Raw genomic sequence first — 15,173 nt, 5'->3', positions numbered from 1 at the left:
TACCACTAGAAGTGCAAGAGCATTGTATAAGACAATTGAGTGCACTAAAGGCTCCTTCTCAAAAAGTGATTGATCATCCTCTTGACTATAGGGGATATAAAGAATAGCCAGAAGATCTTGATGAACTAGTAAAGAAGTACAAGGAGCCAAAAGGAGATCGGGTTGTAGTGTTTGATTTTAAAGTATTTGATGTGACAGAAAGCTATAAAAGGCTATAACCCCCCAAGATTGTGCAGACACTAATTTGGGTAGCTAAGAGCATTGGAAAGAAATGGAGAGAGCAACAGGATGAAGATGCCCTTCAATAAGCCTATCAACTTTAAGAATTGCTATGTTGCAATCTACAAATGGGAAAATGAGCTTTATTGTCATTATCCCAAGCCATATGCACATTACAATCCACAAGTCCATGGCCAATATAACTTTTCAAAGATCCCCAATGTCAATGCCACTATGCAAGAAAAATTATACTTGTTCTAATCTAGAGACTTGTAACCTTCATTTCTTCATTCCTCAACCACTTCACCAATTGCCCTAGCCAGCTACTAGAGCAAGACATTATCCTCTATGAGGAAAAAGCACCCCCTTTGTTCTTCAACATCAATGTCGGCATCAATAGAGTGGCCATTATACAACTACACCTCTGTGCTACCCTTTTCCCCATCCCATTGTGTGGCACTACTAGAGGACATGGTGGACAATAGCCTTGCCTTATGTACCCATCCCTTTTATCCAAAGTCTTCCATTGAACTACAAGATACATTGAAAGATTATATGCTTAGCAAGGGATGTCTTGGTCTCACCTTGCAACCACTCCCATAGAATTTACAACCACGAGAGAGAGAGAGAGAGAGAAGAAGAAGAAAATCAAATGAAAAGAGAGCAAAAGCTTCAACATAGATAGGTGCACAATACGAGCACTACACCTAGGGGTCCTCAAGCTAGGCGCGTTCAATGGTCTCAATTGACCGGCTCCACTTCTAATCCCCTAGCTCTTTCTCCCACAGCACAACCTAAAGGCACATCAAGGGAAGGACAGTCTCCCAGCTTGCTCAAAAGACCTGTCACCCTAAGCCTTCACTGCACAATAAAAACCATGCACTAACTGGGTCCTCAAGTGTGGGACAATGTGCCAAGTCAACCCATCTCCCATTTACACATTCACATGCATGAACATTGCATAGCAAAGTAGACATAGCCCCACAAAGAGCACATTACTTGCAAGTTTTTGAAGATCCATGGTCACTAAAGATTCATTGAAGACCCAATATCGGCAATGGCCAATCATCCTCTACATCAACATGACATCCATAATACCTCTTCGACCTTCTCGACAACAACCACCAACAAACTATAACGACCCATCCATCACCCTCTAGACAACTACAACCTCTTAGAAAAGCCATGTCATCACGGCCATCCCTAGCTGCACTCAATTCTTCACCATGACATGTCATGGGACTCACAATCAACTAGGCAGTGGTAGGTAATATTAACCCTCGCAAACAAGCATTCAAAGGAGTGGAAGCATCCACTAATTATGTGCAATGATTTCTTTAGGGTTACGTGCCATGTAACGATCCTTATGTTAAAGTTATTGTTTATGAAAAATGAGGGCCCCATGCAAATTGTAAATATTATTTGTAAAAACCCAAGTGGGTTCAATGGGAACACTAAGGTACATGTAATTGTGGGTGGTCAAGAGACCACAAATATGGGTTAGATGTCCAAAGGTGTGAGAAACCCTAAAACAATGAGGGAGAATGAAAAGCCTATTCATGTGTATAGCAACTTTTACTCCTTATCATCTTGCAATGGTCTATGTGAGTGAGTAAAGAAGAGAAAGTGTGTAAGAGGGTGAGAGGGTGAGAGGGTGAGAGACAAGGAGTGAAGCTCTTTTCTCTCTTTGATTCATCTTTGTGTATGTGTGTGTGTGTGTGTGTGTGTGTGTGTGTACAAGTGTGTGAAATGGAGATAGCGAGGGAGTGAGAGGCACATTATATGAAGCTCTCTCTCTCTTTTCTTTCCCAAGTTTGCATACCACTACTCATCCCATGCATGGCAACCATGAAAGCAAGGTCATGAATGAAGAGCAACGTACGTGGATTCAAGAGTGGTTCTTCATCAACCTATTGCAACTACAATGTGGTAAGTGATTGGTGAGTGCGCTCGATGCACCACCTCGAATCAACCTATCCTTGGTACGTTAGTTTGTGTGTTTTTGTGCAAGTGTGAGCATGCTAGGTGAGAGATAGCCTCTGCTTCGTAGGTTGAAACTCCTGGTACTCGTGGAGAAGTCCAAAGACTTGGCAAGCATTGATTGGTGGAAATCATATTCTCTCTCTTGAAGATCTTTTTCGGTCTTCCCTAAATGGCTCTCTCAACTCAAACACCCTCTCTCTCCTTGTTGGCGCGGATGGGGTCCTTGCATAGTTAATGTGTGCATGGCCATGGTGCTTTCACACTCCCTTTTACTGGTTTAAGTTGATCGACTTAGACGTGGCACGGCCCTAAATGGTGTGGCGATGGCGCACCAGCTCGTTTGAAACTGAAGCTGTAAGTCGAGGGATTTACGTGTGTCTCTACTCTAAGCATGCATGTTCCCTCCTCAGACGCTTCCTTATATTAGTGATCTACTTGGGGAGAGGAACGAGTTTGGGTGCTACACAAACAATCCCAAGATGCTGTGTACTTGTGCTACTCCTACCAAAGCTGCCTTGCCAGGTTGGGTCCATGAGAGGATGATTCTCTTCAACTTGTCTACGATTTGTTTGATGGTGCTGGGCTCCAACTAGCTTGCTACTTTGTCTTTGGGTGGCTGGGGCACGTGGGCTCGCTTCATCTACACAAGCTTCCGAGATCGTTGTTTCTGATGGAGGGTCCAAGGGGCTTGCAGTAGATGTCATGGCTTCTTGTCTGAGAGAGTGAGAGAGAGTCTGTGTGTGTGTGTGTGTGTGTGTGTGTGTGTTTTTAAAGCACAAATTCAAAAACCCAAGTTGATGTTATGAGAGCTGAGTGAGGGTAATAAAGGGATGCTGGACAGAGATAGCCGCTACAACTACTCGCAAGAGGACTAGCAGGCATGATGCCTAAAACAGGAGTAAAATCTTGCCGTTAATATGTCTTCTTTGTGAGTTTGACCATCACATTGAACTACGCATCGCCATGAGTGAAGGTTCATCTTATAGAGGTCGCAGATGGGAGCAGTGTTACTGGAGGGATATGACAAAGGACAGTGTCTTGAGGCCAAAGTATCAAGCAACCTCCGTAGTGAGATCAAAGATTTTGGTGACACCATATGCAGTTATGCATAGTTTTTATTGGACGCATACGATTGCTGATGCAAACGTATGAAAGACGTATGAAATCCAGAGTATGATGTCCTATTTTAGACTTGGTGACTTTTTGCCACAAGAACTTGACACGATTTTATCAAAAAAGGTGTCACCTGCCTATAAACAATATCGCATGACAGCCGCTTGCCATGAGTGCTTAAATTCTATCTTGACTCAAGCAACTGGAAATCAAAATCTGAATTTTCTTTTGCAGATCAATTAGTGTGCCTTACCACTAGTGACTATTTTGTAGAATCTAAAGCTTTTAAGCTTAGTTACTCTATTTTGGTATAAACAACTAGATTTAGATACATTTTTACTATTTTTTGAAACTTAAAAATTTGGGCAATGTATGATTCAGCCGCAAGGCCTTAATCATATTCCAACCATACTTTCATAGCCATCTACATATGGCATATGATTTTGCCATATGAAAAAACAATGCAGCTGTGGGGTTGAGATGCAGGGCCTCAATTGCCATGATCAAATATATGACATCGCAAGCTCGAGGACGCTTGTAAAGATGGCAAGGAAGAACAACATAAGTAAAAAGAGAGAAGGGCATCTAGCTAGGGAATGAGAAAAAGATTGGAAGAAAGACAACGTAGCTACGAGGGAATGACAAAAAGATTGCCAAGAAAGTCAGTTTTAGGTAACTAACCGCCGTCTCCACCAATGTGATGTGGCTAAGTATGAACAAGAAATGAGTGTGCCTTTTCCCTCCTCAAGCACCTTCTTATATTAGTAAAGAGAGGGTCACAAAGTATAGTTCACACATAATTCCTCTACCTTAACACCTTTTACACCAAACACACCAAAATATAATAAAAGTTTTATTATATATATAATCACATGATTACGCTATTTAATGAAAAATTACCAAAAATAAATGGCTTTATTTTTAACAGTTAGACAAATGCACCCACAATCCTCTATAAATAGGAGTCTTGTCTTTGTGCATCCTTATTCCATCATTCAGCCAGCTCCCTCAACTCTCAATCTACCACTGCTGCCCACACCCCTTCCTATCATCAGTTCATGGAGTCTTTTGCAAGGGATGCCCTGCTGTCTACAGCCCCTTCCCAGCCAGGTGAGCTGTTTTGGAGAGCTTCCAGTCTCAGCATCTTCATCACCATGTCACACTGTTGTCTGGACAGCATCTGCTGCCTGGCGACCTGTTCCAGCAACTGTACATCTGGATTTACTGCAGAATCAGCCTGCCCTGATGTCAGACATTCCTGCTGCTGCCACTATCAGTCATACCTTGTGTTTTCACCACTAGAGGTTGTCTTGAGCTGCTTGTCTGCCTTTTCTGGATCCTCACGTGTTTTCAGGCCGTTGCTGCTGTTTTTGGGATCTGTTTGAGTATGACATACTCAGATCTGGCACTCCTTCAATCACCTCTAGCCAGTCCTAGAGACACAAGAGGTTCCAAGGACCCACTGTCTGTATCATCGTTCATTCATACATCCATTATCATTCGGCACTCTTCAGATTGTGGTCTCCATGTTGTCGTACACATTGCTTTTCTATGTCTGCCATACCATTTCTTTACAATGGTCAGATCCAACCATGACTACAATCTATGCTGCCATGCAAGTAACCATGGAATTTGGCAAATGTCAGTACTGCCAGTGAGAAGCTTTGTGTCTGTTGTAGGAGAATTATATCTGCTGCTCTCAGTTATCTGCTACTTTAGGAATGTTGTTACCATGTGTTTTTCAAATATTGTTGTTGGAGCATCAGATTGTAACAAGAACGGCTTGCTGAAACATGGTACATAGTCAAATGCCTGACTAATTGCTTGAGATAGAAAATGTTTGCTGACATGATACCCAAGAAATATTGTGAACTCTCAACTTTTTTGTGGAAGTTGCTGTTGATATTTTTAAATTGAAAGTCCTTTTCTTGGATCAATTTGAATGCCTGCTGCAAAGGTTACATATCCCACAAACATTTGAAGCTAGAGATTGTATGTGTTATTCTTCGGAGCCTACAACCATTATCATTGAAGCAGAACCCATAACAGAGTCGTGTCAACATGAAACCATTTGTTTTGGGGCCAAGTCCACAACATAGCATCCCATAGAGTCCCAGACCACAATTGCACAACATTTAAATAAAGCCAACACTTTCATAAAAAAACTCTACATCACCTTTTATCTTCTCAACAATCATCTTAGACACCAAATATGACATTCAGAATTGCCAGCAACTACTCTGGTATAGAGTTACCTGACAAGAACAGCCAAGCATGGCCCAGTATTTTAAATGCCATAACTATTGTTGTACAAAGGCATTGACCATAGAAAATTGAAGTCAAACACAACTGCAGAGTGCCCACATTCAAACCCATGCAGCCTTTACAGAGTGCAGTGAGACTTCTGCAGAGATGACCACCATAGGAGAAGAGAGAAGCCAGGGAAGAGCAGATGGCTAAGGTTGCCACTCATACATCCAAGCTGCCAGAAAATTGAAGTCAAACACAACTGCAGAGTGCCCACATTCAAACCCATGCAGCCTTTACAGAGTGCAGTGAGACTTCTGCAGAGATGACCACCATAGGAGAAGAGAGAAGCCAGGGAAGAGCAGATGGCTAAGGTTGCCACTCATACATCCAAGCTGCCAGAAACTTTTCTACACTGATGGTGTGCTTACCAATCCTGAATGCCTAGAGGCACATCTCATGAAGCACTGCCAGATTCTGGCAGCTTCATTCCATCGATATCCAAATTTCTAATCCACTGATTCTCCTTGCTTGAGAAAAACGCAAGCCACCTCTGTTTTCTTTGTCAGTTACATTTGTAGCCCATATCACCCTTTCCTATACTCTGCCAATTCCATCAATATCCAAATTTCTAATCCACTGATTCTCCTTGCTTGAGAAAAACGCAAGCCACCTCTGTTTTCTTTGTCAGTTACATTTGTAGCCCATATCACCCTTTCCTATACTCTGCCAATTCTACATTTTCCAGATCAGATTTTTCCAACTAAAGATCTATATAGGCTGTAATAGGCTACAAGGATACTAGAGCAATGTTTGCATGGAACATGGTGATTCTCCTCTGATTGTAATGTTAGGAGGTTCATGGCTAGTTTACGCCGGCTCTGTATTCAGCCATGAAACTTTACTGTGGCTGTGAACGAGGATACTAGGTTACTATGAAAACTTGCCACAAAAGGGTCTCACTGTAGGGAACCACACTTGGGAGCAGCTGTTGCCAGAGGATCTCAAAGTAATGATACTTCCTGGCATTGTGAAGCATGCAAAGGACCATTTACAAAGGTCAAAAGCATATTGGATCAAATTGATAGACTCCATGTGTCCAGGGGAGTATCTCCCTTGTCTTCTTCCACATCTTCCTAGGGCCTGTTGTCAAACAGCTGCCAGTAGACCTCTCCTGGGGCTGCACCACTCAAATTCACTCATTCTCCTCCTGTTCTGCCAACTACAGAAATATTCCATGATATTATCACTACATCCTCCCTCATCTGGGAAAGAGGAAAACTGGTTTTCCTTTGTTTTAAATGTAAAGGTAGTTGGAGTGTCAATACATATTTTTGGCATTCAACTGGTTTTTCATAACCATTCAATCACGTATAAGTATTTCATGCCGGAGGAGACAGCAAGCATGAACACTATAAATCACTTTGCCTATTAGCCATACACCTTCTCCATTCCAGTTTCCCCCATTGAAGATGCATCCATGAATCCTGAATTCCCTGTGGAACGGAAGCTAATTCTCTTGAGCAAATGCTCGCTGCTATATCAACGATTCTTTCGGCATTATAACCAAAGACCATGTTCCATTCACATTCAAGTTTCCAACCAGCACTCACATACCTGCGCACAACCAAACAAAAGACACCGCTATAAGATGTCATGAACCACTGAACATTACAATCAGAGGAGAATTACCAATTCCATGCAGCCACTGCCCAAGCATCCGTGTGATAGACGGCCTAAATAAAGTCCCAAATCAGCAGGATCCATAGCTGAGAGCTTTAAAGGAGGAAGCCATAAAACCAGGATTGATCACTGAACATGACAACAAGAGAATAGGTGGGGAGATAACCGCATCCATGAAACTGACAGTCTAGTTACTAGTATCCTTGAAACCATAGTTCATTAGCCCTTAAAATATCAAATCAGCACTCGCCGTATTTCAGCTGCACGGCCAGACATAAAAACACCAGTAAGAAACCAAACCAGGTAATCGCTCAACACTTACTATTGATGTGGCATGAATCCGTCTGCAAGTTCATAAGACACTGCATCATATCTGCAGATCAAATCTAAATTTGGAATGTGTCCCTGATGCTTCATGAATGAGCTCAAAACTTCTGCTTCTTTTAATATATCAGCACTGTGCTTGACACCCACAGCAAATTCATGTATGTTTTTGTTCACCTCAATCAATGCAGTACCAGGCTTTTTCTTTGCCTTCGTACATTTTCTCCACTCTTCTACTCTGTCAGCATCATTCCACATGCCAGCACCTGCATATACATCTGACATCAGCAAGTATGCAGAAGCATCTTCCTGATTCACAAGCAAAAGCTGCTGAAAGCACTTCTGTCCCAGCTCCAGCTTCCCATATATCTTACAGGCCGTGAGAAGATTCATCAGGATTATGCTTGATGCTGGATGCTGCATGGCATCGAGAAGCCTCTCAGCCTCATAAACATGTCCTGACCTTGCAAAAAGGTCAATCATACAAGCAAAGTGATCCAATGTTGGTTCGATTCCATGCTCCACATGCATTGCCTTGAAGTACTCTAGGCCTTTACAAACTAGATTGGCATGGCTACATGCAGCAAGAAGACATGCAAATGTGTTAGAATTTGGTTGGACACCCTGCTGTAGCATCTTCTCATAACACCAAATGGCTTTGATACCCTGGTGGTTCTCACCATAGGCTTTTATCATTGCAGTCCATAATACAATATCTGGATTCGGCAACTTTTCAAAAATATTTTGACACTCTGCAACAGAGCCACATTTGCCATACATCTCTACTAACACATTACACAAAAAACTATCAGAGTCTAATCCTAATTTGTTAATCTCCATATGAATTTCCCGGCCTGTTTCTAAAGCTCCGATGCTGCCACATGCCTTCAATGTAAAAACATATGTAACAGCATCTGCAGAAATGCCTTCAAGTTGCATCTGTTTGAAACAATTCAATGCTTTATCTCCAAGCTCACTTTCAGTATACCCTGTAATCAGCACATTCCAGGAAACTGCATTTCGAACTGGCAGACTGTCTGACATAGAGTGAGCTTCTGCAAGTGAGCCACATTTGGCATACATATCCACAAGTACACCACCTATGCGAAGTTCCTTCTCCAAACCCTTTTTTAATACTTCCCCATGGATTTTTCGACCTGTTTCTAAGGCTACTGTGATGCCACAGGCTTTTAAGCTGCAAAGAAAAGTGACAGCATCCAAATACACACCTTGCAGTTGCATCTCTTCAAAGCAGTTCAGTACTTCCTCACCAAGCCCCTGTTCAGCATATCCTGCAAGTAGTGCATTCCATGAGGCTGCTGCTTGTACCGGTAGCCTGTCAAACACTTCATGTGCCTCCACAAGTAATCCACATTTGCCATACATATCCACCAGCGTACTCCCCACATAAATGTCTTTTTCCAGTCCTCTCTTAATAATGTCCATGTATATGTTTCGACCTGTTTCCAAGTCTCCTACACTGGAGCATGCTTTCAAGCTGCATATAAATGATGCAGCATCCACTGAGACAGACTCTAATGACATGCATTTGAAAAAGATCAAGACGTCTTCAACAAGCCCAGCTTCAAAGTATGCAGCAATTAGTGCATTCCACATGACCACATCTCGACAAGGTAGCATGCTAAACACCCACAGTGCTTCATCAAGCAGGCCACATTTACCATACATATCAACCAATGTGCTGGCCATGTGAAGCTCCCGGTCCAATCCTCTCTTCACAATTGCAGCGTGTAGTTCTTGGCCTGTTTCCAAAGCTCCTATGGTGCCACAAACACTACAGCAGAGAGACTGGGTGACTGCATCTACAAAGATACCTTCTACCTGCATCTGTTCATAACAATTCAGCACTTCTTCACTGAGCCCGTGTTCAGCAAATCCTGCCATGAGTGCATTCCAAGAAACTGTGTTTCGCACAGACTGGCTTTGAAACACTCTGTGTGCTTCTGCAGCTGAGCTACATTTCCCATACATGTCAACCAGTGCACTGCTGACCTGCACCACTCCTTCTAATCCCCGTTTAATTGCTTCAGCATGAATTTCTCGGCCTATTTCCAAAGCTAGTATAGTTCCACAAGCCTTCAAGCTGCAAACGAAAGTGACAGCATTCAGAGAGACACCTTCTAGCCACATTCGTTTAAAACAACTTACTGCTTCCTCACCAAGTCCTTGTTCAGAGTATGCTGCAATCAATATGTTCCATGAGACAGCATTTTGAACTGGCAGTTTATCAAATACTTGACACGCTTCTGCAACCAGACCAAATTTGCTGTAAGTGTCTACTAGCATGCTCCCAATGTAAAGGTCTTCTTCCAAACCGATTTTGATAACTTCAGCATGCAACTCCTGACATATTCTGTAAGCTCCTAAATTACTACAGGCTTTCAAGCAAAGAACAAATGTGACAGCATCTGCAGACAGTCCTGCCAGATGCATCAGTTTGGAAGAGTTCAGCACTTCCTCACCAAGGCCATGGTCAACATATCCTCCAATGCGTGCATTCCATGAGACCCTGTCTTGAACAGGCAGCATCTCAAACACTTTTTGTGCTTCTGCAAGAGAGCCACATTTGCAGTACATATCAACTAAAGTATTGCCAACATGAAGGTCCATTTCCAATTTTCTTTTGATTATTTCAGCATGTAATTCTTGGCCTTGCTCTAAAGTTTCCATGTTGCTACAAGCTCTCAAGCTGCTTATAAAGGTTATGGAATCACCAACCACATTCTTCACCTGCATTTCCTGGATGCACCTCAGCACTTCTTCATCAAGTCCAAGTTCAGAGTACCTTCCTATCAATGCATTCCACATGACTGTGTTTTGAATAGGCAGATAATCTATTGCTTGCCGAGCTTCGGCAAGCAGGCTGCATTGGCTATACATATCCACCAGTGCACTGCCTACTGGAACATCACTCTCCAATCCCCATTTTACAACTTCAGCATGTAATTCTTGCCCCAGTTCCAGAGCAGGTATGGCAGCACAAGCTTTCAAGAAAAGTACAAATACACCAATATCCACATAACAGCCTTCCAGCTTCATTTGTTGATAACAAAATAACACTTCATCTTCTTGCCCCTGTTCAGAATAACCTGAAATCAATGCAGTCCACATACTTGTATTTTTCACTGGAAATCTATCAAAGACTCTTTGTGCTTCTTGTAAACACGCACATTTGCTGTACATGTCCACCAATGCACTGCCTACATTTAGCCCTTCTTCGAGTCCTCGTGTGATTACTTCAGCATGTACCGCCTGACCTCTGTCCAAGGCTCCAAGTTGGGCACAAGCTTTTAAGCTGCAACTGTAAGTGACAAAATCAGGAGACATGCACTCTACATGCATTTGCTGGAAACAGTTCAAAGCTTCATCACCACGACCTTGTTCAGTATAGCCAGCAATCAGTGCATTCCACGAGACTGTATTTCGAACTGACAATAACTCAAAGACTTGCTGTGCGTCTGCAGGAGAGCCACAGCTTGTATACATGTTGACAAGTGCAGTGCTGATGTAGAGCTCTTTTTCCAAACCGACCTTGACAGTTTCTGTATGCAATTCTTGGCCTGTTTGTAGAGCCTTTTTTGCTGCACAAGTTTTCAAGCTGCAAACATATGTGACAGCACTCACAGGTGTACCTTCTAATCTCATGCATTTGAGAGAGTTAAGGACTTCTTCACAGCGACCATCTTTGACATACCCTGCAATTAGTGCATTCCATGAGACAGCATCACGAATTGGCAGACTGTCAAATACTGCACGTGCCTCAACCAGAAAGCCACATTTGGTATATGTATCCACCATGGTGCTGCCAACATGAAGCTCTGCTTCCAATCCCTTTTTGGTCATTTCAGCATGTAAACTTTGGCCTCTTTGCACATCTTTGAGCATCACACAGGCATTAAGCAGGGCGACATACGTATACCTATTAGGTTGAGCACAACTCTCCTCTTGCATCTTGTGGTAGAGGCAAAAGGCATATTCAGGATCTCCACCATCAATGTAGCCAGATATGAGGGAAGTCCAGGAATGTTCATTTCGAAGCGGAAGCTGGTCAAAGATTTGCTGAGCGAAGGCCAAGCTCCCACAATCAACCATCAGGGGGACGAGGTAATTGCCGAGAACTGGATCTAATTCCAGGTGCTGCTGCCGTATATAAGCATGCAAGTGCATTGCCTGGTGCAAATTCTTCTGCTGTCTGCATCTCTGGAGGGTGCCGATTAAATTTCCTTCTGCCACCAGAGCGGGCAGCTCGGCGAGCATGCCTCGCTGCAACAGACGTTTCTAGGACGCACATCGAACCAACATCAAGACGTCGACGCATATTCCTGAACTCCAGGAAGAGTGCGCCTTCTTGTGCTGGCCTCTCGTCTCAGACACTCTGGAGAACCACACACACACACACACTCTCTCTCTCTCTCTCGCTCTCTCTCTCTCTCTCTCTCTCTCTCTCTCCTTCCTTCTAAGGACTTCACAAATTCACAAGTTAGGTCACACGTTGATTCAACAAGTTCAAAGCGTCTTGACCATGTTCACACTCAAAATCTAAACACACAACGCCCACCTTCAATCGAATTGTCGTCTCATTGGTTCCTTTTTCCTTGCTTAGGCATCCACAAGCCCAAATGAAACATACCTTACATTTTAAGAGTCTTGTCACTCTCAAACACAAACCTTTAATGGACTTTGTGGTGGCTAGTTATTGGATGGAGAAGTAGTGACAATTTTTTATTAAGAATGCATCACTTTTATTCACTTGAAGCTATAACAAATGTTATATATATTGAACATCTTTACTATTAGTTAAGGGGAGGTTGGGGGCGGGTGCCACATGGCAGCCCCCAACCTCCCCACAAAGAAACACGGGGGCGGGTGCCACGCGTCCAGCACCCGCCCTCGCTGTGAAAATCGCGCCCGCCCCGGCACGTCGGGGCAAGTCTAGGCGCGGAGCGCCTAGTAGGTTTAATGTAAGTCAAATAATTTAGCTATCTAATATTTTTTTATATTTTGAATTTTGTAAAACCTTTTTAAAAAAGCATCCTTGAGTGGGCCTCTCATTGTCAATTTTTTGTGAACCCTTTATTTATAAGTAGGTCTACTTAATGAAAATATCAAAATATCCCAAGTGTTTAAATTCTAGTGTAATATGATGTGTGTTGATTAACCATTACAATAAGATTATATAGCCCAGTTGGATAAAAAAGATCCAACAAAAGATTGTCAAGGTCACGTTATTAACTCCATCATCCTTGTATTATAATCCATTTCATGTTTTTAGAATGGTATGGCACCTTGTATTTGATTTTGTACCACAAGAAGCTAATAATGTATATTAGGCATTTCACACCTAGATTCTCTTAGCACTTCGTACCGACATTCTCTTGGTGCTTCGCACCAAGGTTTGAAAAGCATGTTTCATGTGGCAAGAGGCTTCATGAAAGGTTGATATAATACACATAATTCGAACCTCAAAAGCTTTGGCAACTTAGGCTAATACAATGTTGAATACATGAAAATGCGATAAATGGTGATATGGCACTCACTAATGTATATGGAGCAAAAGGCCAACATTAGTGGAATCAAGCCTAAACTATATCTCCAATGAAACCTTATTATTGTTTCTCAAAGTTTCTTAAAGTCAAACACATTTAATGGTGATTTCTATTCACATTGAGCCTATCATAGCATGCATAGTATCCTCACACATTGAGCCAATTTGTTGGGAGTAAAGGTGTCTGTGCCTAGCTACCCATGTATTACTACACTGGCAGTACCCGCACCTACACATTGCAAGTGGCCGCACGCACCCATCACTGTCACTTCATTCTTTATTCTTTCAGTAACATTTGAATAAAGGGAAGGCCGGTCACACATTGTGACTATTAGAGTTCCCACATCTTGAGTCTCTCGCGTGCTTCCACTTGGGCTTCTCCCTTCAATTGGTATCAAAGCCTTCTTTTCCGTGAGCTCGACCTCAATCCAGTATTGCTTCAACTCTCATTCAAGTTACCTACAGTAGGGTTTCACCATTGGCAACTATAGCTCCACCTCTTGAGACTCATATTGAGCTCTCATTGCTCTAGGACTTCTCAAGGCTTGTTGGGGCTATCTCACGGCATTCTTGAACTTACATTGAGCTTATTTCAAGGAGTATTCAAGTCAATATTCAAGGCTAGAAATACAAACACGTTTTTTCAGTTGTGACCATTTTCAAGCACTTGTGCTTGCTTAGCCAATCATTGGATGCTTCAAAGGTCTATGACCTTACGGGCTTGAAGCTTTTATTAGGTCTTATGCTCTCAACTATGTACTTGATGTATCTTGGGTACTTGGATGCTACTCAACTATGTACTTGATGTATCTTGGGTACTTGGATGCCACTCGCATGAGGATTTGAGCTTTGCTTGCTCCTCTGGTATCTAACTTTTGTTCCAATGGGAGTCGCTTACTTGACACTTGGATGTTATATTGAGCTTCGGATTTTATTTACAGTTGAGCTTAAGCTACTTCAACTTCCGCTCGCGTGTTGTAGACTATTGTATTATTTATGAGAGCACTCCCCTCCATTTGATGTTATTTTGGTCATAATTTGTGGATAGCTCATTATTTGGTCCGTACCTCTTGTTTCAGCTTGTTTTGGCAGTGGTTTTGGGGCTATTTGCAGGTATTATAGTAGCCTATTTGTACTATGCCTCTTTTTCTTGCAATATGGCTGGTCATTCAAATGATAGTGATGTCTTCAACATTGAAAAGTTGGATGGTAGCACTTGTGGCTATTGGAAGACCCAAATTTGGCAGGTTTTGGTGCAGAAATCTCAAATTAGGCCAATCAAATGCAAGAGCATTAAGCCTAAAGGTCAAGATCAGGATACATGGGATGACTTAGATGAGCTTTGCAGGTCCACAATTATCCTATCTCTCAACAAGTAGGTTTATTATAATGTTGTCACAGAAGGGAAGTTTGCATGGGTCTTTGAGAGAAAATCTATAATCTCTATGATAAACAAAGCCCTACTTCTCAAATGTATTGGCTAAAGTAACTTATGGACCTTCATACTACGAAGGAAGGTACCAATGTTTCTCAACACTTGAGAGCGAGTTTCAACTATCATTGGATAGTTGTCATCACAGGGTATTGACTTTAAGGACAATATTCCACCTTTGTTCTTGTTGGTCATACTTCTTGAGTCTTGGGACACATCCCGTACTACTATGTATGCAAATATGCTTGAGAATGGGTTGAAATTGTATGCATTGTCAATCATTAGGAGGTGCGAAGTACTGTGTCACATTCACTGATGATTACTCACATAAGCTCTAGGCATATCCCATAACACTGAAATCTAATGTTTTGGCTACCTTTCAGTATTGACTTGCATTGGTTAAGAATCAGTCTACATATAGGCTAAAATCCCTATGGTCAGATGACGGGGGTGAGTATGTCTCTAAAGCCTTTTAGTAGTTTTGTGATGAGAGGAGTATTAAGCATCAGTTGATCACCCCAGACACCCACCCCAAAATGGTATGACTAAGCACATGAACAAGACAATATAAGAAAGGGTTCATAGTATGCTTAGCTAGGCGTGCTT

At 42.3% G+C, this 15,173-nt stretch overlaps 1 protein-coding gene across 1 annotated transcript; it reads right to left on the bottom strand.

Annotated features, from left to right (window-relative positions):
- Window positions 1-4,147: 4,147 nt before the first annotated feature.
- LOC148038985 (pentatricopeptide repeat-containing protein At3g09040, mitochondrial-like) lies at window positions 4,148-12,017 on the bottom strand. The gene is made up of 2 exons (XM_087674842.1): window positions 7,255-12,017; window positions 4,148-7,179 (listed from the first exon to the last, which is right to left on the bottom strand). The coding sequence occupies exon 1, from the start codon at window positions 11,845-11,847 to the stop codon at window positions 7,567-7,569; it is 4,281 nt and encodes a 1,426-aa protein (XP_087530968.1). The 5' UTR covers window positions 11,848-12,017; the 3' UTR covers window positions 4,148-7,179; window positions 7,255-7,566.
- Window positions 12,018-15,173: the final 3,156 nt, after the last annotated feature.

Source organism: Lygodium microphyllum, chromosome 3 (assembly GCF_053477565.2).
Source record: "Lygodium microphyllum isolate KBCC chromosome 3, Lygodium_microphyllum_v1.1.10, whole genome shotgun sequence".
In the NCBI taxonomy this organism is placed as follows: domain Eukaryota; kingdom Viridiplantae; phylum Streptophyta; class Polypodiopsida; order Schizaeales; family Lygodiaceae; genus Lygodium; species Lygodium microphyllum.
This window is presented reverse-complemented; position numbering and strand designations above follow the sequence as displayed.